General features: G+C 39.1%; 2 protein-coding genes across 2 annotated transcripts; both read left to right on the forward strand.

Moving 5' to 3' along the window:
• The first annotated feature begins 29 nt into the window (after nucleotides 1-29).
• Nucleotides 30-5561, forward strand: gp1bb (glycoprotein Ib platelet subunit beta). Its single transcript, XM_023277494.3, has 3 exons — nucleotides 30-47; nucleotides 1000-1081; nucleotides 4280-5561. The coding sequence occupies exon 3, from the start codon at nucleotides 4282-4284 to the stop codon at nucleotides 4903-4905; it is 624 nt and encodes a 207-aa protein (XP_023133262.2). The 5' UTR covers nucleotides 30-47; nucleotides 1000-1081; nucleotides 4280-4281; the 3' UTR covers nucleotides 4906-5561.
• A 140-nt stretch (nucleotides 5562-5701) lies between these two features.
• On the forward strand, nucleotides 5702-22136 carry dhx37 (DEAH (Asp-Glu-Ala-His) box polypeptide 37). The gene is made up of 27 exons (XM_023277476.3): nucleotides 5702-6069; nucleotides 6260-6375; nucleotides 6491-6660; nucleotides 7465-7577; nucleotides 7677-8031; nucleotides 8139-8287; nucleotides 8395-8487; nucleotides 8618-8714; nucleotides 9889-10002; nucleotides 10116-10332; nucleotides 10751-10849; nucleotides 10930-11003; nucleotides 11153-11288; nucleotides 11372-11448; nucleotides 12522-12754; nucleotides 12847-12958; nucleotides 13059-13165; nucleotides 14163-14351; nucleotides 14612-14736; nucleotides 19131-19247; nucleotides 19335-19507; nucleotides 19598-19712; nucleotides 20619-20756; nucleotides 20835-20929; nucleotides 21342-21415; nucleotides 21541-21638; nucleotides 21733-22136. Exons 2-27 carry the CDS (start codon nucleotides 6273-6275, stop codon nucleotides 21807-21809), a joined length of 3450 nt encoding a protein of 1149 aa, XP_023133244.2. The 5' UTR covers nucleotides 5702-6069; nucleotides 6260-6272; the 3' UTR covers nucleotides 21810-22136.
• Nucleotides 22137-23759: the final 1623 nt, after the last annotated feature.

A 23759-nucleotide genomic window follows, 5' to 3' on the forward strand; every position in this document is an offset into this window, starting at 1 on the left:
TTTCCTGACAGTCAGTGGAGAAACACGCAAGCAAACCGAATATCAGTGTGAGTGACAGAAATATCAGTGTTTTCTGCAAGTTCATTAGTGAAAGATGTACTCAGATATTTAACTTATCTTTGACTCACAGCGAGAAATGGTAAAAAGTACTGGAATTGCCATCAAAATATACTTACAGCAGTGAAAGTAAAAGTACTCATTATGTAGAGTTGCCATTTCAGCAATAATAATGTCGCAACTCATGACTATGGAACTAATTTTAATTAGTTTATCCACTGCTAGGAAGGTGAAACCTGTAAAAATACATCATGATTTATGTGTCTGTTATATTTCGTGTTGTTATTCACAATCTGCAAAGTAACCAAGGGTATTAGATAAAGTGAGGTACAATGACAGTATTTGGCTCTCTGAACTGTGCCAATAATAGAAAATAGAAATACTCAGGTAAACTACAAATACCTCAAACTTGTATTTAAGTGCAGTATTTGATTGTAACCCTGCTAATAATACACAATAGAATTGATACCTGACATGTCTGATATATATCCTGATGCAGATGTGGGTCTTAACAGCTGAAATATGCTCCTATAATTTTCTAATTATTTAGTGAAATATAATAGTTGTATTACCGTTTCCTTCTGGAAACTTTATTCTCCCTATAAGATGAACTATGTGCTAAAAATGTAACATTTCTGCTGTAATCTGAGTAAAAGACATACCACAGCTTTTTGATAATATTCACTGAATAATATCTGTTTTACTTCAAATTAGTACTAAAGTTAACAACTCTGAATAGAAATCTATTAGGAATTAAATGAAGAGTTTCTGAGATATTTTCATGGTGGTGTGTGTGTGTGTGTGTGTGTGTGTGTGTGTGTGTGTGTGTGTGTGTGTGTGTGTGTGTGTGTGTGTGTGTGTGTGTGTGTGTGTGTGTGTGTGTGTGTGTGTGTGTGTGTGTGTGTGTTCATGTGTTCATAATGTGTCTGTGGTCTTTATCAGTGAGCTCCAGCTGGCAGTAAAACACACTCTTCTTCTTAGAGCAACTGTAAGAAACACATTCTGAAGAGACGCAGCACTGAAGGTAAGTGACTCTCCTCAGACCTTATTAAAAGTTTTGTTTTATTTTAGTAGCTCTTTTCATATTACTGAGATTAAAACTGGGCGACTCGCGACCCCATTAAATTCTCTCACAGGATAAGTTGACGTGTGAAGTTTAGTTTGACATAATAACGCTGTTCTATTTTAAGAGGAAATGATGAATGTCAACTTTTTTTCCTTGAAAATGTATAAAACAAAAATCAGTATGAATTGTACCCCTTTAAAGTGTTTTCACGTGGAGTCTTGGCTGTAAACTGTTTAGTTCTGACCTTACAAACTTGCAAACAGACAACTGATATGAGAGAAAACAGAGGGTTGTTTGGTTGTCACAGGACTGAAAATAATCCAAAATGAATGCAAAATGCAGTAAAATGTAGAAAATGCATTGATTATGTGTTATAGGAACACATAACATCCTGTCAATAACATGCTTTTGTGGTGCTTTTATAAAAGGTTTAACTATGTACAACTGTTACATAATTCAGTAGTATTTAACTTGTATTATTGAAAATTTAACTGTATAAAATCTTTATTAAATTTTCGATGAATATTATATTAAAGAAGACAAACTGCACAAACAATGTACTGTCACATAAACCAAACAATTAAAAGACTTTGCTAGCACTTTAATGCATTTATAGCCCAGAGATAATAACATCTCCTAAGAAAACATCACAATGCAGAGCTTGATCATTTTTCTGTGACATGAAATAAAAATAAAAACAGTCAAGATTCACAAAGATAAAAGAAGATTGCTGGAGAACTCTTGTTGCATGACAGCAGTTTAACTAATTTTCAATCCAAACAGCTCTTCAAAATAATGCACACATGTAAGACAAAGGAATTAAATAACTGGTGTCACTGTAATTTATCAGTTTTTAGAATTATTACACCGATAATAAGCTTTGCTATATTATTTTTATTTATCTGCCAGTTATCAGTTAGTTTGTAATAGAAGGGTTTGTGTTATTGCAAATTGTGGATATGTTTTAATGGATTTTAATGTCTTTTAGTGACTTTTTGCCTTTATTTGGTAGCACAGTAAAGATAGAAAGGAAACCGGAGGAAAGACATGGGGAGATAACATGCAGCACCATCCAGCAGATCAGTAATTAAAGGGGAATCTGACGCTCAGGGTTGTATAAACTCATAGTAAATACTCCGCTATGGTTTTGCTGCCCTCAATTAGTTTTAGGCCTTAAATGAGTTGGACACAGTCAAGACACAGATGGTTTCTTTCAACTACAGACATAAAAAGAGTTCAACACAGTTAATCTTGTGATCATTAATCTTGTTCGTTGTTTGAGATAGAAGACAAACTACTTCGCTCCAATTAAGTTGTTTATTTCCTAATATCAGTGTCTCAAAAGAATCTTGTACAAGGATCTTTTCTGTTTGGAAAAGCCTCCCAGAAAAGGATAAAACCAAATGTGAACACAGCATTTTATTCAGTAAAGTAATATGTGATTGGTTATAGAACACAAACATACAACTAAAATATTAAAATGTGATTGGCTAAAGGTGAGGATAAACTGTGGTTTAGACTTAGTTCTCCCATTAGTTGGTGCACAGATATGTCCATATCTCTACGATTCATCCAATCGCCAAGAACTGTACCCTGTAAAAAGAACCTCCTGCAAACTTCTTCCCGCTCTCTACCCCTTAGTCTTATTCCTTTGTTAGCTTTGATGTGATGCAGCCACTTGTAGTATCTCATAAGGAGGATTATTCTGGTTTCCACCCTCAAACAACCTTGAGTTAGCAGTTTCAGTGCAATTAGTTACCTTATAAAGAAATAGGAATATACAGGGTGTCCATAAAGTCTCTTTACAATTTTAAGGATTTATTACAAAGGCAGTTGATAAGATATCTGAACCAGATTTGTTTTAGTGTAATCAGTGGTTGTCAAAGTTTTTTCTACCTCATTTAATACACCTCTATATGGGCACCATTCGTTGCATGAAGCACATCAAGACGGTGCTCGATTTCTTGCCATGTTCACTGTAGCATAGCCTCTTTAATGGTGGCAATGGCATCAGAAATCTTTTGCTTCAAGTCAGTAATGTCCCGAATCTTTGTTCGATACTTGATATCTTTAACACAACCCCATAGAAAAAAGTCCTAGGGAGTGATATCTGGTGAACGTGGTGGCCGAAGAAGTGGCCCATCCCTTCCAATCCAGCGGCCTGAAGAGTCGCCATTTTTTAGGGTTTCATTTAACAGCACCTCTTTCACCAACAGGATACATGAAACACACAATTTCAATGTGATTACAAACTTTAATAAACACTGATTACAATAAAACAAATCTGGTTAAGATGTCAACTGCCTTTGTAATAAATTCTTAACCCTTGTGTCGTCCTGCGGGTCAAATTGAACCGTTTTAAAGTTTGAAAATGTGGAGAAAAAAAATATTTTCACAATGAAAACTTCCACATTTTTGGAAAATTTTTCAACATTTTTTGGTGCAAAAAATGAAATGTTCAAAAAAAAATTTTCTTCAAGAACATTCAGATAAAAGAAAAAGATTTTTTTTCTAAATGTTCTTAAATAAAATATTAGAAGTTTTACTGATATATATGTAATCACTTCAGATATTTTTAGGATTTTTTGGGGGATATTTTTATTCATTTTTTGAAAATATTTACATTTTAAAAAATTTTTATTTCTTGCAAAATTTGGGGATTTAAAAAAGCTTTTAAGGAAAACTTTTTAGGAATTTTTGCAATTTTCTTCCTGAAGATTTTGCAAATTTTTACAAATTTGGGGAATTTTTCTTTTGCTGAATTTTTGGATTTTTTTCAGACAAGGGAACAATATTTTTTAGTGCCTGTAAATGAGGACAATACGAGGGCTAAAATTGTAAAGAGACTTTATGGACACCCTGTACTGTGAAGCTTTGCCAGTGTGTGCATGTGTAGGAAAAGAAATACTTTTTGTAAGCGGCTGTAACTTTCCAGCATCACCTGTCTGTATCCATCAGAGCCGAGGTTAACGCTTGACTCCATCTCTCTCCCTTTAAACGTCAGGCACAACTCATGCATTTATTGCACAATGAACGGTTATTAATATCAATATGGTAACACTCATATGTAATATCAGTTTCAGTGTTCAGCCAGCAGTGCCTTTGTGCGATAATAAATCCTAACAATCTAAGATGCCGCCTCTCTTCTCTTTGCAGCCATGAAGGGGCTTCTGCTCCTCTTTCTGCTCCTGCTGTCCGGAGGTCAAAGGTCATCTGCGTGTCCTCACCTGTGCTCCTGTCATGGTGGTCAGGTAGACTGCAGCAGCAGGTCTCTGGCCTCCTCTTCACTTCCCACCAGCTTCCCTGCTGGAACCACCGACCTCCGTGTCCACAACAACCTGCTCTCCACCCTCCCCAACGGGCTCCTGGACGGCCTGACCTCCCTGCGCTCCGTCTCCCTGCACGGTAACCCCTGGGTGTGCGACTGTGGCGTCCTCTACCTGAGAGCCTGGCTGCTGCGTCAACCCCCCGGCCTCAAGTCACACCTGGGTGTGAACTGCAGCTCCCCTCCCGGCCTCAGAGGGCGGCTGGTGGTGTATCTAACCGAGGAGGAGGTGCTGGAGTCCTGCCACTACTGGTACTGCGACCTGGCGTTGGCCTCGCAGGTTTGTCTGTTCGTGTTTGTGGCGGTGCAGACGGCTCTGCTGGTGGCGCTCATCATTTTCCTGAGGAAGTTCGAGAGGTTGTCCAAAGAGGCGAAAAGAACCACAGAGGAGAGCTTCACAGCCGGAGAGGCTCAGAGGGAGAACGAATACGCACCTTTAAAGGACAGCAGCTTCTGAAGTGGAACTATGATGTTTCTCATTTGCACACTGGAGAGAATATATTTGCCATTCTAGCTTTAATTTCAGGTGACAACCTGAATAAATGAGTCAAGAAACATAAATACAAATGATCTAAATTGTCCTTACCTATGGCATTAAAACATGCTATAGGTAAGGACATGTATACCCTTTTTCTTTGCCTTTCTTTCTTTTTATTTTATTCCATTTTTTTTCCTCATTTCAACCTTTATTCATCCCTTTTTCTTCATTGCTCAAAATCTTCATTTCCTGTCTTTTCTTTTTTATTCTTGTCTCAGTCCATCATTTGTTAGCTTTTTGTCCTCTTTCTTGCTCTCTTCTTTCTCTTTATTCTATCTTTTCTTTCTTTTTCTCCCTCCTTTTTGTTTCTCGTCTTTTTTCTCCCATTTGTCTTCAATTTTTTTCTTCTCTGACTTCTTCTAATCATTTTGCATCCCATTCTCTTCATTACTCTTCATCTTCACTATTTTATCTGTGAAAAGATTTCCAGTATCAAAACATTGGATGATAATGTTATTAGAATATTTTGATAAGAACCCCTTAAATTTGATAATCATACCACATGACCATTATATGTACTGAACAGCATATTTTACAGACGTTACTGTCTGGTGAATAAACTATGTAAACTACTACTCTGGACTGCATTATTTGTTACTTACCAGGTAAATGCTGATACTGATATATCTGTGTGAATATTAACGTAATTGCAATAGCATATATTCGCTACATATAATCATAATATGAAGAAGAAATCCAGTTTTCTTCAGGAAATCTTAAAAATTGTTAACAGAAACTGAAAACTTGCAGTTTAAATGTAAAATTTTAATGCTGTCAAAGGTTACAAAAAGCCCTACATTAAATATAAATACGTATGTAATTTTGCATGATTTTCTAATCATATGCTACATGCATTATATGTTATGTAAGTCTATGTATGTATGTAAAGTCTGAAAAAACACCACGTTTGTTGGGGATTCCGTTTGTGCGCCGGAACGTTTCTACGAAGTCACATTTCACCGACGGACAGTTCTAGCTGATGGACTCTGGTGTGTTTACACGTGAGGTGTGTGCAGGGCTGTGGTTTTACAAGTCAAGTGTTTTAAAAACAAATGCTGCTGTTTGCCTGGACAAAATAACAAGGTTTGTATGTAACGATGGTCCTAAATATTTAGTGTTCTTTTTACTGTAATAATAAGGCTAGCTAGTTAGCTTCTGCTACATCGTTGTTACCCTGACAAAGTGTCAGATTTTTCTTGGTTTTTCTCATGTAACAGATCAGCCGTTGCTGGTTTTGCGTACGTAGTTATTAGTGTTGTTTATTTATTTCCAGAGTTTAGTTTAAAATGGGAAAACTGAGGAAGAAACACAACTGGAAGGGAAGACAACAAACCGATGCTCAACAACCAGCAAATGAAGAGAAGACAGACATTGTGGTGGAACTAAAAGGTAGAAATTTACAGGAGAAATCCATAAAACGGTGAAAATATTCGCTCTTTGTTAGCACTTTATTACTCTATGTTTGACTTGTCGCAGTCCCCTGACTTCTCTGTGTTGTCCTCAGATGCGGACAGGTTGAAAGGTGTAGATGAGAGCAATGCTTTGGTCCTACCGGCCAACAAAACCAAGAAGCAGAAATCCTCTCTGACACCAGTTTCCAGCAAAAAGCCGCTCACCAAGAAGCAGAGAAAAGAGCTGCAGAAGGTCCTGGAGCGCAAAGAGAAGAAAGTTCAGGTGAGACAGTTTGCAGGTGTAGTCAAAACTGTGCAGCTGTAAGAGGAAATACGCATTTCTAACTAGGATGTCAGCTTTAAATTCACTTTATATATTCTATACTTAAATGTGAGGATTTGATGCATTGATTAAATGTGAATATGAAGTAAAGTATCTTTGGGTTTTTGACTGTCAGCTGGGGAAATAAGATTTTTACAGCACACACCTTGGTTCTCAGAACTTGTAAAGGACATTTATTACTTTTTAGAATGAACAAAGAATCACTTAAACAATTGAGTGCATAAAGCTTGACTTAACAGTGAAGAAGTAATTGCAAAAATGCCACGTCTTTTGGAATTTACTACAATACCTTACATATTAGAGCTGAGCATTCTGTTTTTAGCACTGACTGAAATATAAAATCAATGATGGTTCAAAATCGTGCCAGAAGTTTGCTTTGATGCTCTGGTCAGTTTAGCAGCTTGTTTGTTTATTCTCTTATAAGGCAGTTCTTTACTAGAAGTTTTTGTATGACTGCTTGTGTTGAAACAATATTTAACTTTTTTTTGTGACATGAAAATGTAGTGATGTAGATAAACATGATTTTCGCTGTGTTCGTTTGGACTTTTTATGCCTTTATTGCAGATAGTAGAGGGATGGGAAGAACTAAGATACCAGGAAATCAAGTATTTATTTTATTTATTGGTGCTGCTCCTCACAATTCTGGACATTAATGTTAACTGATTTTGCCAACAAGGTTTTGGGAAATCGTTTATAAAGGACTAGATCACATCCCACATGCATGATTACTTCTCTTCTATCCAGAGAGCAGACATCCTGACCAAACTGGCTGCAGTGCAGCTTCCAGAGTCTGAACTGAAGCTCCTGTACACCACGTCCAAACTGGGAACAGGAGACAAGCTTTACCAGACTAAACAGTAAGACCAGAACACAACACATTAGTCAAGACAAACAAGCAGTATGATTGTCTGTTTCTCAGTACAGCAGGTGGAACAAGTGGTTTTCATTGTTCTCAGGTCATCGGATGAAGCAAAAGATGGAGACTCAGGTCCAAACATCAGCAGCCTCAGTGGAGCGAACAGGAAGAGAAAATGGAAAGAAGAGGAGGAAGATGAAGAAGAACAGAAGGCTGAAGGAAGTAGTGATCTGGACACATCGTCTGATGAAGAGGAGGATGAGAATGTGACGAATCCCACAGAGACAAGGGATCCGAAGGAAACCGATGCCAAAGAGGAAGTGACGGAAGAGCAGAAAGCCACGGAGCAAAAAGAACAGAAAGAGAAAAAGACTTCAGAGCAGGAGAAAGTCCAAAACAAGGCGCCATCACAGCCGGCTGTCTTCATTCCTGTTGACAGATCACCAGAAATACAGGTATGTGAACCTTTAAACTGCAGAATGAACCTGAAAGCAACAGATATCACATTTTGCAGGGTGTTTTTGTGATTTTGCTTTATGTGTATTTGAATCTGTCGCTGCAGGAAGCTCGTCTGAAGCTGCCGGTTCTGGCAGAGGAGCAGGTCATCATGGAGGCGGTGAGAGAAAACCCTGGTATCGTCATCTGTGGAGAGACAGGCAGCGGAAAAACCACCCAAGTGCCTCAGTTTCTGTATGAAGCCGGCTATGCCAGGTAGTTTATCCACGTTATGGTGCTGTCCTGAAATGTTTCACTCAGCGTTTAAGTGAAATGTGATATCATGCAGTTACCGTCCTCTTGTTTTGTCTTGTTTCCTCCAGTGACGGTCAGATTATTGGCATCACAGAGCCGAGGAGAGTAGCAGCTGTCAGCATGTCCCACCGAGTGGCCAAAGAGATGAACCTGCCCCCACAGTAACTAACATTTACTCATCACATGTTTCAAAATATTCAACATGAAGCGACGCCGGGTTTGCAGGCTGAAAGAGCACGATGGATGTAAACGTTTGCTGATAATGGTGCGTGTTTGTGTGTCTGTGTTCAGGGTGGTGTCGTATCAGATTCGATATGAAGGAAATGTGACGAGTGACACAAAGATTAAGTTCATGACAGACGGCGTTCTACTGAAGGAGATTCAGAAGGTATTTTCTTCACTTTCTACTGCATCATTTAATGAAATACAGTAAACATGATGACAAGCTTCAGCTGGTTTTTCTGAAATACCGAGGTTTTTACTGCTTTCCTTCATGAAGCCTGATAGATACGACCACAGAAACAGAATTAGACGGACTGAGTGAGCGTCCATGTTTCATCTGCTGATGTAAGACGATTCAGCTTTTTTAATTTTGAGAAGCAAACCTTGATTCAGGCCAGTACACGAAGTTCTAAAGAAGTTGAGCCTACATATCCACATTTTCCCTGTTAACATGACTGAAAGGAAAAGGTTTGTGAAGGTTTTATTGTTCTTCAAATAATAATAAACATCTCTAACAAAAAGATAATTGCAGGTTAATATCAGCATGTGGAGGTAAGATACCATGTATGTCTCTGAATGGTGGCGCAAGATCACAGAACCTCATGTCAGGATGAAGGAAAGCAGAATTTTCCATCTAAAAGTAAAAATTAGGACTGCAGCCAACATATTTTCTTTATTTAAAATTCTGTTGATGATAATTTTAAATAATAAATTAATTATCTTGTCTGTTTAGTGCCAGATGATGGTGAATAATGTTCTTTACATTTTCCCGAAGCCCAAAACAACGTCCTAAACTAACTGAAATAAAAGATATTCAATTAATAATCACAAAAGATGAGGAAAAGGTGCTGGTAAAAGGCAGTATTTGATATTTCTGCTTGAAAATGGTTTAAATGATCAATTGATGATAGTTAGCTAGTGAGACATTATTGCTCCAGCCACAGGAACTGTTATGTTGCAGCAGCATAGTCAGCAATAAATAAAAATAACAGTAAAATCAAAAGCGGAATTGCAGATCTGCTGAACAAACCACTGAAAAACATCAACATATCAGAATATGTTCAATGTATGCATCAAATCAACAGTCTTAATATTAAATAGTGCAAAAGAGCAGCATATTATCAGCATTATCTGTCACTTCTTGTTGATTATTTCACTAATGAATTCTATAACTAACTTCTAAAATTACAGCTTGAATGACCATCATTTAGCTGAACTTAGCTGAGAACTGCAGCTGAAAGCATTTTCTTTTTCTTTTCATTAATAGACTTGGTTGTAACACATTTTATCTGTATGATTCTTGGATGTTTGTTCAGTGTTTTGGTGTCTCTGTCCTGTAGGATTTTCTGCTGAGGCGATACCGTGTGATAATCATAGATGAAGCTCATGAAAGGAGCGTCTACACTGACATCCTCATCGGATTATTGTCTCGTATCGTCCCGCTCAGAAACAAGGTAGGAGACACAAATGCTCTGTTTATTCTATGTTCATATTTTATTTACAGACGTTTTATTCTTATAAGCATAAATCCATTTAATTATCCTGTTGCCTCTCCACCTCCCTGCAGAAAGGGATGCCGATGAAGCTGCTGATCATGTCAGCCACTCTGCGGGTCGAGGACTTCACAGACAACCAGAGGCTGTTTCGGACGCCTCCGCCCGTCATCAAGGTGGACTCTCGTCAGTTCCCGGTCACGATCCATTTCAACAAACGCACCCCAATGGAGGATTACACCGGAGAGGCCTTTCACAAGACCTGCAAAATCCACCGCATGCTGCCTCCAGGTGCTTCATAGCATAAATATTTATTTACTAAAAAGCTAAACTGATTTGTAGAGGTGACATCAAAAGAATAGCCGGTCATTGGAAGAACAAAAGAAAATGTGTTTTTCTTTACCCTAAACATATGACTTGCTTCTTGCCAAAGTACATCCAGAGATGAAAGACTTAACAGATATAAATTTAACATCTAAATGAACAGAATCATCTTTGTAGTTTCTTTATGATAACAAACTTGGACAGTTTTGCCTGTAGAGAGATGGGTGCTTTTACTTTGAAATATTCTAGCTTGATCACAATGCAGAAAAAAAGGGAAGTTTATATTTGTAGTAGATTTTCTAACTGAATTGAACATATATATATACAGACATATTTACAGGAAGTCGCCAGGACCAACTTTTCCTCGTGTGTCTGTTTCCTTCAGGTGGTATCCTGGTGTTTCTGACCGGTCAGGCTGAAGTTCACAATCTCTGCAGGCGACTGAGAAACGCTTTCCCTTTCAGGAAGAATAACACAACCGCTGGTGAGTGGCAGCCTCCTCACACTCTGAAGTACCTCAAAGCAAAGAGTGTGTTTTGTGTATTTACTTGCTTTTGTGTCCAGCTGAGGATGAGGATGCAGACACGTCAGAGGCGATGAGGAAGTTCAAGAAGGCCAAACAGAAGAAGAAAGCAGTCGTAAGTCTGATTTTAGAAAAAGGTCTCTAAAGCCTTTGTAACTGAACAAATTCTATTTGTGTGTGACTTTGCAGTGTGATTATCGCCACCCACATCCACAGCACATATTTCTTGTGTAAATATTGTAAGAGTGTCGACTCTTTCTTCAGTCTCTGCCCAGAATCGACCTGGATAACTACTCCGCCCTGCCGGTGGATGAAGGTGATGAAGACAGAGAGGCTGGAATCGGAGACGAGGAGGACGGAGGCTCAGACCTCGACATCGGAGATGATCTCGCTGATTCAGGCAAGCTGCTCTGAACATATTATTCTTACGTGGATCTGTTTCAGTTTGGTGCCCTAACATTTCCCTGTATTTCGTCTCTGTAGAGGAGAAGGCCGACCCATCTATTCCTCTCTACGTCCTCCCACTTTACTCTCTGTTGGCTCCTGAGCAGCAGGCTAAGGTGAGATTATTATCTTTCATCAACACAAAACTGAGAAGAAAATTCACCTAAAAGACAGGATGGAGTTGTTCTGCTATAATTAAAAAGAAAAGATTTTAAAAATAGACATATACAGATGAACTAGTGTAAAGATTTATGTATTTTTCGATGTCCTGGATAAAGTTTAGCATTTGCATTCCAATGGACCACTAACATAGTGAATAGCTAAATAGCCAATATAGTGCAAGACGGTCCATTTTATTACGGAATAGATTTTACATAAATGTTGTTGCCTTCCTGGTTCTACTTTGTAGCCTGGAACACTTCGACCTGTTGATTAAGAGGAAGCTGCTCAGGCTCACTTTAGACAACTTAATGCATAAACTAAGTAAATTAACTATCAGTGAAACAGCACTTTGAGTGTTTATTAGTTCTTGACCAGATGTTTGTTGTAATATGATGTTGGAACAGGAAATAAATTAGTCTTTCATCATTACTTTAAATGGTTGTATTTCACGTTAGATTTATACACGGAGGATTGTTAAGAAATCCCAGGTATTTTTTCTATTTCTTTCATGCTCTATTCTACGGTTTGTGGGCAGTTGACAATTATAAAGATAAGCAAGCAGTGAGCTGGATTTGTCTGCATAGTCAATATGAAGTGTAACGAATAGTTGTGTCAGATTGATTTGTGCCTACTAGTACACAGCAATTTAAATATATTTTTGAGTGAAAATTTTTCACCTAAAAATACAAAAACATATTTTTTTTAATGTGTTGATATGCTGAGGTTTTTAATTTTGTTGATACACCAGCAGCTGGGAGTTTATTAACAACACCAGCTACCAGGTGAGGTTATGTTAACTATTATGTAAAGTCAGTTGTGTAGGTTAGACTTGTTAACAGAGGTGGTGGTTAATCTGGAATAATGGTGAAAGTAGTTTTCTGCGACTCAGACTGGATATTTTGCACAAAATGTAAGTTTAAAAATACTTTTCATGGTGTTCAGACTTCGTCCAGTAACTGAGAAGTCACACGGTTCAGTAAATTATGGTAGAATAAATGTTACTGTGACACCTTGTGTGTTTCTGCAGGTGTTCAGGCCGCCTCCACCTGGCACTCGTCTGTGTGTCGTAGCCACCAATGTAGCCGAGACGTCTCTGACCATCCCCGGGATCAAGTACGTGGTCGACTGCGGTCGAGTTAAGAAGCGTTTCTACGACCGAGTGACCGGAGTGTCGTCCTTTAAAGTCACGTGGACCTCGCAGGCCTCTGCCAATCAGAGGGCCGGTAGAGCAGGACGAACGGAGCCGGGACACTGCTACAGGTCAGAACTGTTAAACTGTGTAATGCTGTTAAACTGGTGTTTTATTTACTTAAAGAGGGTTTTCACAAGTGTTTGTCTCCGTATCTCTGCAGGTTGTACTCCTCTGCGGTGTTTGGAGACTTCAGTTTGTTCTCAGAGGCAGAAATCACTCGCAGGCCTGTGGAGGATCTGGTTTTACAGATGAAGGACCTCAACATAGATAAAGTCAGTAAAAAAAAAAAAAAAAAAAACGAGCAACTAAAATGCAGCTGTGTAAGAGATACATAATGTCATTTACACAAAGTAATATTTTCTGTTTGTGCAGGTGGTAAATTTCCCCTTTCCCACGCCTCCGTCTACTGAGGCTCTGGTTGCAGCAGAGCAGTTACTGGTATCACTGGGAGCTCTGGAGGAGCCGCCTCGCACTGGAAGGTAACTGAATGACTGTTTCTTTCACTGCCCCTCATGGGTTACATAACATTTAATTATTTCTAACTGCTGGGTCTGATGGAGATTTCTTCCTGTTACATGGTAGTCGCTCCCTTTCAGTGTTGCAAATAACATATAATAATATAGCAATTAAATACTATCGGCTCTAAATTAGTCAGGCTAATCTCTATAAGTAATAACACTGAAGGGTTTTAGCCACACTGTCTCAGTTAGGATAAGCTTTGGAATTTATAACACTGGTGTCTGTCTATATTATTACATTTGTTAGGTTATTAATAACTCTGTAAGCTTAATATATGTATTCTAATCAGATCATTTTTGAAGGTTTTAATCCCTAATATGTAAATCACTCAGGTAAAATCACATTAATCTATAAATAACACTACATAATCTTAAATGAAATGTTTAGTCTTGTTAGGTTACTTTCACAATTTCAATCTTTTTTTTTTAGACATGCTACATAAAGTCGCTGTCTTGTCTTGACTTAACTAATTTATCTTTTTTGTTTGCATGGTTGCAAACTTTAGAATTTGTTCAAATTTGGTTTCATTTTTTATCTGATTTGACATTTGTTTCATTGTACAGCACATAACTTGTAGTTAAATGTAGTTAAATATTATTATGTATTAATGCAGTTCAGACAGCATTTATGACATTTGTTTCTCTTCATATGCTGTTTCTTTACTGAGATTAATGAAAAGATGAAGTAATATCAGTTGAACAAGTGTTTATTTCATTATGAAATCATTTAACATTATATTCAGTTGATCAATAGCAGAACACATAGAACTCTCTAAGATTATTGGCCTTTTTTGAAGCCCTGTAAAAGTACCAGAAATGGGTATGCAGTTTTGTTCTCATCTAATCAGACATTTTCATTTTTACGTAAAAATTCTGTTCAGTGTGATTATACAAACTGAACTGATCATTAGTGGCATCATGTGTCGACACTTGTAAACTGTTAAATTTTCTTTTGAAGGGTGAAACAGATCCAGCAGGCGAGTCTGAGCTGTCCCATCACCCCGCTGGGCAGAGCGATGGCTTCGTTCCCTGTGACCCCACGCTACGCTAAAATGTTAGCGCTCGGGAAGCAGCAGGACTGTCTGCCATACGTGATCGCTGTGGTCGCAGCCATGACCGTCCGGGAGATTTTTGAAGACCTTGACAGGTGAAGACAAGTTTTCTCAAGGGATATGTGTTTGCAGTTTAATTATGAATTAAAAAGTAGGAACAGGGACATTCAGTGTGGTTCAGATTTGATTCCAGTGGAAAAAAAATAGAAACTGATGCTTCACAAGTGCATTAATTCACATATACAAATCTTAGATGAGCCTAAAAGTGACTTAAATGTAACATGAGCACCTTATCAAGCAGCATAAACACGTTTTAGATGTTTTAAAACTGTAGCATGCCGTTGTTTCCCCTCAGACCTGCACGTAGTGAAGAGGAGAGCACCAAACTCACCCAGCGTCGAGCTCGGATGACCCAGATGAGGAGGCTGTGGGCTGGACAAGGAGCTGCACTCCAGCTGGGGGACCTTATGGTCCTGCTGGGTACGATGACTTTCTGCTCAGGTTATAATAATGGACAACAGACCGTAGACAAGTCTTTTAGGCTGCATGCTGACTTTTAACCCACGTGTTGTCCTGCGGGTCAAAACTGACCCGTTTCAAAGTTGGCAAATACTGAGTGAATTGCGTAAAGTTAGTGACTGAGGTTGTAGTCAGTGCTGTGCACATGGCTATAACACACATAACTTCATCTAGTGGAACTGGTTTGGGTGTTAAGCATAGACTGGTCTGTGAATGTCAAGGTATGAATGAGCACACATAACAGTCAGACATATTCAAAGTTTTAGCTCTCAGGTTTGCCATCCGGAACCAAACATTATCATGGTGATCATCATCATCAAGTTCATAATTTCTTTTACCTCTGTGAATCTCTTTAATCATAGACAGCCATATAATCGATGTTAGAAGTACCACAGTTAGTACTACAGTTGTTCATAGTCTTGACACATGGAGTCATGACCTATCTTCTGGAGGGAGAGGTTACCAGCACTTCACCTCCTTTTTGTCAGCTAACAGTGTACTTGTCCTGTTCTTTGTCCAGCGAGTGTGTGGATGCATGTATGAGGATCTTAGAGTACTCTGCTCCCTAAAGACAGTAAAGATCTGTTGGTTTCTTCACTGACCTTGAGACGATTAACCACTAAAAGGTTTAATCCCCTTTGTAGTCAGGCTTCCCCTCACTGTCAACGGAGTTTTCCTCCAGGAACCTCTGTTTCTTGCAGTGTGATAGGTGGATCCATGACGCTCTTTCTGCTACCTTTATAGCTGTAGGTGTTGTCAGTAATGATGGTGAGGCTTTCTTTACAGGAAAGATGGGAGTGTTACATGGTGAATCTGTACATTCCACCAAGATTCCTTGGGATAACAACTTCTGGATGATAGGTGTAATGCCAGTTTCAGCTTCTGGTTTTAATGGATATTGTCTCTGACATGGTCTGTATTCGGTTTTCGGTCTGATTTTAACAGGTGGACAGTCTCTTAATAATCCTACATCAGAATCTGGAGACGTCCATAGTTCTTGAGGAAGGTCTTTTAATAGCTCCTCCTCATCTTTGGTTAGCATTATTGATCATGACTGTTCCTGAGAATCTTCTAAATGTGTAGCTGGCTTTGTTTGCACTACTACTACTACTACTACTACTACTACTACTACTACTACTACTACTACTACTACTACTACTACTACTACTACTACTACTACTACCCAGTTTAGTTTAGTTCTGTAAAGCTGGGCCCATGCGCTGTATTGATAGGGCCCCTCAGTGTGCCAGTCTGTTGCTTCTTTGCCCTCCCTCAGCATCAGACCAAGATTTTTCCAGTTTTCATTTTTAGGTTTTATTAGTGACACATGGGGTGGTGCGTGGTCGTAGTGGATTTTGGAGGCCTCTTTTTTTTGTCTGTTCAGTTTTACTCCTATCATCTAGTCATTCTGTTTTTTGTTTTGTCTGGGCAATCTCTTGCCCGATGACCTTGCTTCCTACACTGCCAGCATGCGTCATCTCTTCTCCTCTGCTGTCTGCCTCCTCTATCTCTATATCCCCCTCTGTGTCCTCCCCTGCCTCTATATCCTCCATGGTGTCCCTTGTCCTTTTTGTTTGTAATGACTGTCTCAGCATGTTTCACCCAATTCATGACCTGTGTTAGGTTTTGGGTGGGTAAATCTACATTATATTTAGTCACCCAGTCCTTCAGGCCTGGCTGCAAGTTGTTTATAAAAACAGCTTTAAAATGTTGCTGATAGGGACCATTTTCATCACCATCATCTCTGAGGCCATTATGTCTAAGAAATATGGCTTCAAAGCGTACTCTAAAATCTTCTGCAGGTTCTCCGTCTTTTTGTTTTGTCTGCCATATTTTACCATAATCAGCTCTTTGAGCAAAGGTTTGTGTAATTCGGGCATTTAGGGCCGTTATTCTAGTTGTTAAGTCTGCGCTACCAGGAGTCAGTTTTTGTCCGTCTGTTGCCATGGGGTTCCAGTTCCCTCTAACTCGTCCCCAGGCTCCCCCCAGAGCTGTAGTATAAACCTGCTGTACTTCTACTCCATCAAGGTGGTATGAATCTATAATGTCTTGTATGTCCATACAGAATTTCTCTGGGTCCACAGTGTGTGGGGTCACTCCCTCTATTGCTTTTTTCACTTCCTCTATGGTCCATGTCCTATATACCCACATTGTCCTGCTTTCTCCGTTTCCAGCTCCATCTGTCCCCCTGTCATATGCAGGGTTAGGAACTTCTATCATAGGGAGCGGATCAGTTTTATCTGAGTTGGCTGTCAGATTTGTGTAAGAGGAGCTCCCTATATGTGGGTCAAAAACTTTCCCCAAGGTTTGGCTCCAGTTACCTACAGGTCCGTCTTGTCTTGTACGAGGTCTTTTAGATGTCTCTAAGGTCAGTCCTTCTGGGTCAGGGTCTAGTTTTCCTAGGTCAGGGTAGAGTCGTGTCGGTTGTGGTTGTTGTCTGTTACCCTCATTGTAGGGAAGGGGTTTGTTATCAATGTTATCTGATTCAGCAGTTGCTGTGTCACCTCCAGCCTCATGCGCACCAGGTTGTTGTGTATTTCGTTTATACACTATTTCATTATCTTCTGCTCTAGCTGCACAGGCTTCAGCTTTCTTTTTGGTTGCAGCTTTTCTTTTTTGTGCTTCTTCCAGCCATATTTTGGCATATTGAAGCTGTTTTTCATTTTTTTCTATTTTCTTTTTATGTGTTTGTTGTTTTACAGTTAATTTTTTAACTAGCTCTGTACAGCCTCCCACTATTAATTTGCAATTAAATCCATATTTCTTTTCCCATTCTGACAAGAATTGTGTTGAGTCTGGATGTTTTCGTTCCATATATTTTGCATCGCCCTCTAAAGGTATTTTCCCTTGATTATTTCCCATTTTGGTTTGTTTTGTTCAAAATTATCACTCCCCTATATAGGTTTTCAGCTTCTTAGCTCAGGACTTCACTTTCCTAATCAGCGCTTTTTACACTCACTCTTTGAGTGTCAATGTTTTGTGCAGTACCTGTCGCTCGTTCCTGGTGCTGTTCTCTCTGTTTGGATGCCCTCAACCTGGAACCCCTCGAAGCCTGAACAGGGTTTAACCGGCCGTCGTGGAATTCAACCACGGAGGTCTTTCGTCCCCGAACCCAGTTCCAGGGGGCTGTGCACAGACTTCGGTCTCCCTCAAACTGCTCCTTAGGGCCCCAGGTGTTCTTGGCATCCGGCTCGAAGGACCAAGTTTATGTTGGGTTTAAACCTGAAAAGTAAACACACAGCACAGGAAGGAAAGACAGTACTAACGAGCTCAGATCTTTTACTTGCCGCAAGGGTACATAGAGACTGCATGCACTGCTGTATGCACCACTGCTGCAGCCTTCCTTCTCCGAAGAGTCTATGTCTCCCCTTGCGTCTTTTATTTGTTTCAACCAGTCATGTAACACAGAGGCGGCATCACGCGTCAGCGTAAGATATGTTAACAGAGAAAGTGTCACTTGCATTATCTTATCATATAGAACGGGTCAACCCTGTTCTCATGTTTCTACTGTGAGTACATACAGATTACAGCTTAAAACATACATGTAGTTCTCAGCTAAAAGTGCTTGCATATGCATGAAGACACCTTTACAGTCATTCAATGATAACCCCAATGAACGAAAGCATAATTCTTCTAACAGAAAATGTGGAGAAAAAAATATTTTTACAGGTAAACTTCTGATGTCCACATTTTCAACATTTTTTGGAAATCTTTGAACATTTTTTTGTGGAAAAAAGAAATGTTAAAAATGTTTCTTAAGAACATTCACAAAAAAAAATCAACCAAAATCCAGCGAATTTTGCTGGATTTTGGTTGATTTTTCTGTGAATGTTCTTAAAGAAAATATTAGAAGTTTTACTAATATATATGTAATCACTTTAGATATTTTTAGGATTTTTTGGAAGATTTTTACTCATTTTTTGAAAATATTTACAAGAATTTTCTTGCCAAATTTGGGGGATTTTTTTTAAAATAAAACTTTTAAGGGAAACTTTTAAGGAATTACTGGAATTTTCTTCCTGAAGGTTTTGCAAATTTTCTGAAATTTGGGGAATTTTGGGATTTTTTTTCGGACAAGGAAACAATATTTTTTGGTGCCCATAAATGAGGACAACAGTAGGGTAAAGGCCCCATGGCATGACTTCAGAAATATAATTTTTCTCCCAGGTTTTAGCATAAGACAGGATTTCCTGGGGACACCGAAGCATCAGGATGCTCCTTATATGAATAATTTAATTGAGCCTCAATTTAGGAAGGGTGAAGTAGGATCCATAAAAGATTTTTTTTGATGCAGCTTGTTGATATTAAGTATGTTAATTGATTCTTACCATAAGTCTGTAAACATGTGATTGCAGGTGCTGTTGGTGCTTGTGAATTTGCTGGCTGTACTCCCAAATTTTGTGAGGATAATGGACTGAGGTACAAAGCCATGGTGGAGATCCGGAAGCTCAGAGGACAACTTACTAACGCAGGTACACACATGTAAAAATAGAACAGATAATCTATCATATGCTGCTGAAAGAGCACAACAGAAAATCCTTTGCTTTCCCTCCTCCCAGTGAACGCAGTGTGTCCGGAGGTGGGAGTATTTGTGGATCCAAAGATGACCCCACCGACGGAGCACCAGGTAGTTTGCTTGCGGCAGATTGTTCTGGCCGGACTGGGAGACCATCTTGCGAGGCGTGTACAGGCAGAAGATTTACTGGACCCGAAGTGGAAGAATGGATACAAGGTAAGTCACTTGAAAGCGCTTTAAATGTGATTTAGGAGAATTCAGTGCGTCTATACTCACCTCCTCACCTTTATCTTTTTCTGCTCATAGACGCCTCTTATGGACGACCCAGTGTTCATTCATCCTAATTCTGCGCTGTTCAAAACGCTGCCAGAGTTTGTCGTCTACCAGGAGGTCATGGAGACCACCAAGATGTACATGAGAGGTAAACAAGCTTTGGTTACAGCACCAATAAGACCACCTCTGCCCTGAATAGAGCTAATTTTGCTGTTAAGTAAAACAAATTGGGGGCTTTTTATCAGCTAGATACTGTAGCTGCAGTTGTTTTCAACTTGTCCATAAGTCTGTGTGCGTCATCGTGGTAAAATGTTGTCAACAATAGCCTCACAAGCGTACAGGATGCAGTCAGAAAACTTTAGAAGTGTGTTGTTGAGATCAAAATGAACACCAAGTACTCACTGACAATCAGTGGGTCAGAATATCAACATGTTGATGTTCTTCACTGGTGGTATGAGGTGGCTTGATTTTTCTCGAATGTAGTTTTTATAGTAGTGAGAATCATAGAATAGAATGACTGAGGTGTTTCACAGACTCTGGAAAAGTTAAAAAACATTCTTGAGGAAGTTCAAATGATGCGCTGCTGCACATCTTGTGTCATCAAGTCCAATCACAAGGCAGGGCTGAATGTTTTCAGGTTGTCACTGTTAAGTTAAAAAAAGATGTGATTTTTCAACGTTATTTTGAAGTTTGTACTGTTTCTGTTTTGATCCGTTACTAAATTTTAGTTGAACCTCGTTTTAGACAAATCTAAGGATCTCTGGTTTGATGTTTTCTTTGCCTTATGTGGTTGAGAAAGCACAGTAATAAATTCTAATATGGTTGCTCAAACTTCCTTCAACCAGTCTTAACTGTGTTTTTCTCTGTGCTTGATGTTAATTACTTTACTGCGTTTGGATGCTGAAATGATTGTGTGTTTCCTGAAAATCTTGTTCATGAGCCATGTGTCTAGTATGCTAAATTTCAGGAAAACAAATCGCTGTTACTTTTTTCAAGCTAGATTTGCAGACTGATGCTTTTACCTGATAAAATGTGCCCCTCTTTTTCCTGTCAGGAGTCTCGGCAGTAGAAGCAGAGTGGATCCCCCAGCTTCTGCCTCAGTACTGTCACTTCAGCTCTCCTGAGGAGTCGCCGTTACCGTGGTTCTGTTCCTCCAGCGGCACCATCAGATGTCACCGCAAAAGCACCTTCTGTAAGTTTTCTGCAGCAGAGCTCCAGAGCTGAAATGTGTTTCTGAAGCATCTGATTAATTACTGTGTCGCTCCTTCAGTCCGTGTGGGTTGGCAGCTGCCTGCAGTGGAGATGGCGTATCCAGACGGAGTGGAGCGCTTCAAGCTGTTTGCCAGTTTTCTTCTTGAGGGACAGGTATGGTTTCAAAACCTAAAAGACTTGTTCTTAGCACTGCTGGGGGGGGGGGCAGGGCAGGCCAGGCCAGGCCAGGCCAGGCAGGCAGGCAGGCAGGCAGGCAGGCAGGCAGGCAGGCAGGCAGGCAGGCAGGCAGGCAGGCAATATTCGGATCTCAAAATTAATATCCGCATACCACCATGGGGACTGAAGATTCGGGTCCAGCCCTAGCAACAGGTTAAAGTTTCATGGAGAAAAGTAAGCAATGAAATTTTTGTCAAACTCTTCAGAGAATAACTGAAAACATACTTTGTTGTGGTATATCGTCATATATACCGTTATCGTGATATAAAATAATCCATATCGTGATATATGATTTTTTTCCATATCGCCCAGCACTACTCCAAAGATATCTTCCTTGTCTGGTTAACAGGTTTGTCCTCAACTGAAGAAACACAGAGAACACCTTCTCTCCAACCCCTCCATCATGCTGAAAACATGGGCAAAGTAAGTTGATGCCGTCACAAACACTGATCTTTACGCTTTCAGTCATTTTTCCTTTTTTTTCTCTTCACAATTGACTTGTTTCAGCGGATAACTTTGCCCTTGCTGTCGTGGCTCTGCTATTTTAGGTTGCAGCCCAGAACGGAGGCTTTACTGGTGCCGCTGGTGTCAAAGAGAATTGACAACAGAGAGGCTCTCCTTTCTGTCTGGAAGACTGAAGATAAATGTGAGTATTTAATGTGTTTGGCTTGTTTCTGATTTGATTAGTCATGTTCTCATCTACTTGTGTTGTTTTATAATGTGTTTTTCTTCCCCTACAGTTCTTTTGTCTGCATTTTGCCAATGGTTGCCTGAATCCATGCACCAGGATGTAGCCAAAAGCTGGCCTCCGATATAAAGCAGAAAAAATGCAACGGACTTTGAATGAGAGACTTAACATTGACCTATATGGCAGCCAAGGACACGTCTTCACTGTTGGAAAAGATTCTTGAGACTCTGCTGGGTTTCCTTATGTTTTATAAAAATGCAAATACAATACACCCGACACTGCCTTTTCTCAGTTTTGTATTTTATACACTCTCTATGAATAGTAAAGTTATTTTCATGCAGGAAGTATTTCAACTACAGCGCTGTATTGACTTTTAACTTGTTATCGAAGTTCTGCTGTCATTTATGTATGTCTCATTTGGTCTTTATAAGACTTGTAAAAGATGTGACCATGAAAGAGGCTGGTGTGTGATTTATTTATGCTTTCAGTCAACTGTGGTTGTCAGCAGGATTTCCTCACTTTTGGGAGGGTGGAAAAAATTGTTTATAGCCTGTATTAAGAATAATTGAAAATGAAATAGAATAGAATGCTTTCAATTGTCACTATACTCACGCAATATACAACAAAATTAAAGACAACTCGTGTGGTGCAAAGTATGTACAAATAAGACCAAACAGATAAAAGTATAAATATATATACAAAAGGCGCCGATAAGACAATGAGAAGAACAAGCATGACAACAACAAACGACAGATATATAAAATGCAAATATATGGACATTTATGAGACAGTGTCACGGAGACAATGGTTATGGTTGAGATTTAAAGCAAAATTTTGACCTTAGAAATGGTAACTGTCTCTAGGACAGTCCAACTGCGAGGCACATTAAAAAGCTGTTTTGGTTTCTGTTTTACACAAGCTTTCCTAAATGAGATTTGCCCAGTTGCCTGAGAATTGCAAAATACAAAAATATGAGTGCAACCCTGTGCAATATCCCTTAAATGTCAAATGATTTCAACATACAATAATTCCATTACTTGTAAGTAAGAAAGCAGGGTGTTTGTAGAATTAAAAAGTTAACTGTTCACATTGAAAAATAAGACCTAACAGTAGGAACTCGGATCAACCAAAGACAGTACGTCTGTCATTACTGAGATTCAAAGCTTCATTTTTTTCTGTATGTGCAACTTTGATTTTTGGTGACAGACTCAATCTTGCTTGGCATGGACACAAATTTCTGTTCTGACATTCTTCATACAATATTTTTTAGCTGCTCTTTGTTGACAGGATTGTGTTGCTCTGTCTCTCATTAAAATACCCTAAAGGTGTTCTATATAAGTTTCAAGTCAGGTCGTAGTTTTCCATTTTTTCTTCCATGTATGTTTTATGAACATTTAAAAAATCTGCACAAGCTTGATTGCAAGTCACCTCAAGGTCTATTTAATAGCCGATCCAAAAATAACTTCAAGTTCCTAAACTCTTAGTAAATCCTTCTTTCAGAGAGATGTCAAATATAATTATATGTTTTAGAAATTAGATTTATGCAATGAACTAAAAAGTCAGGATGTGTCTGCTTCTGCTGCTCCTTTAACCCTCCTGTTGTCTTCATTTACGGGCACCAAACAAAACAGTTTCTTTGTCTAAAAAAACATCCCAGTATGAGTTAACAAAGAAAGTTGTTTATAATTTGCGATACCTGTTATCTCTGACTGAGGCTTTAGTTTTTGTTGAGCTGATTTACACGTAGAAACTTTGTTCAGGAAGATTTCTCAGTAGCTCAGAGGACAGGCTGCTTTTTACACAACCTTGTAAGAGAATGTCAGTCAATGCTTTCAGCAGAATTTAGAAACACAACACTTCCTAAACAGATGTTTTGAGGCTGTGAGGTTGAACGTTTGAGAGTATATCAGTGTGTTTGTTTGTGGTCTTTGTGTTTCTAGGTGGAAGCTGAATTAGTGAGGATGACTCCTGCTCCTGTCATCTCTAAGCTCCTCACACATCTTTACCTGCACATGAGGAAAATCACTCCTGTAGAATGCAGGTATGTTTGTCATTATTATAAAAAGATGTTGCCTGGTG

The sequence above is a fragment of the Amphiprion ocellaris genome, chromosome 6, assembly GCF_022539595.1.
Source record: "Amphiprion ocellaris isolate individual 3 ecotype Okinawa chromosome 6, ASM2253959v1, whole genome shotgun sequence".
NCBI lineage: Eukaryota > Metazoa > Chordata > Actinopteri > Pomacentridae > Amphiprion > Amphiprion ocellaris.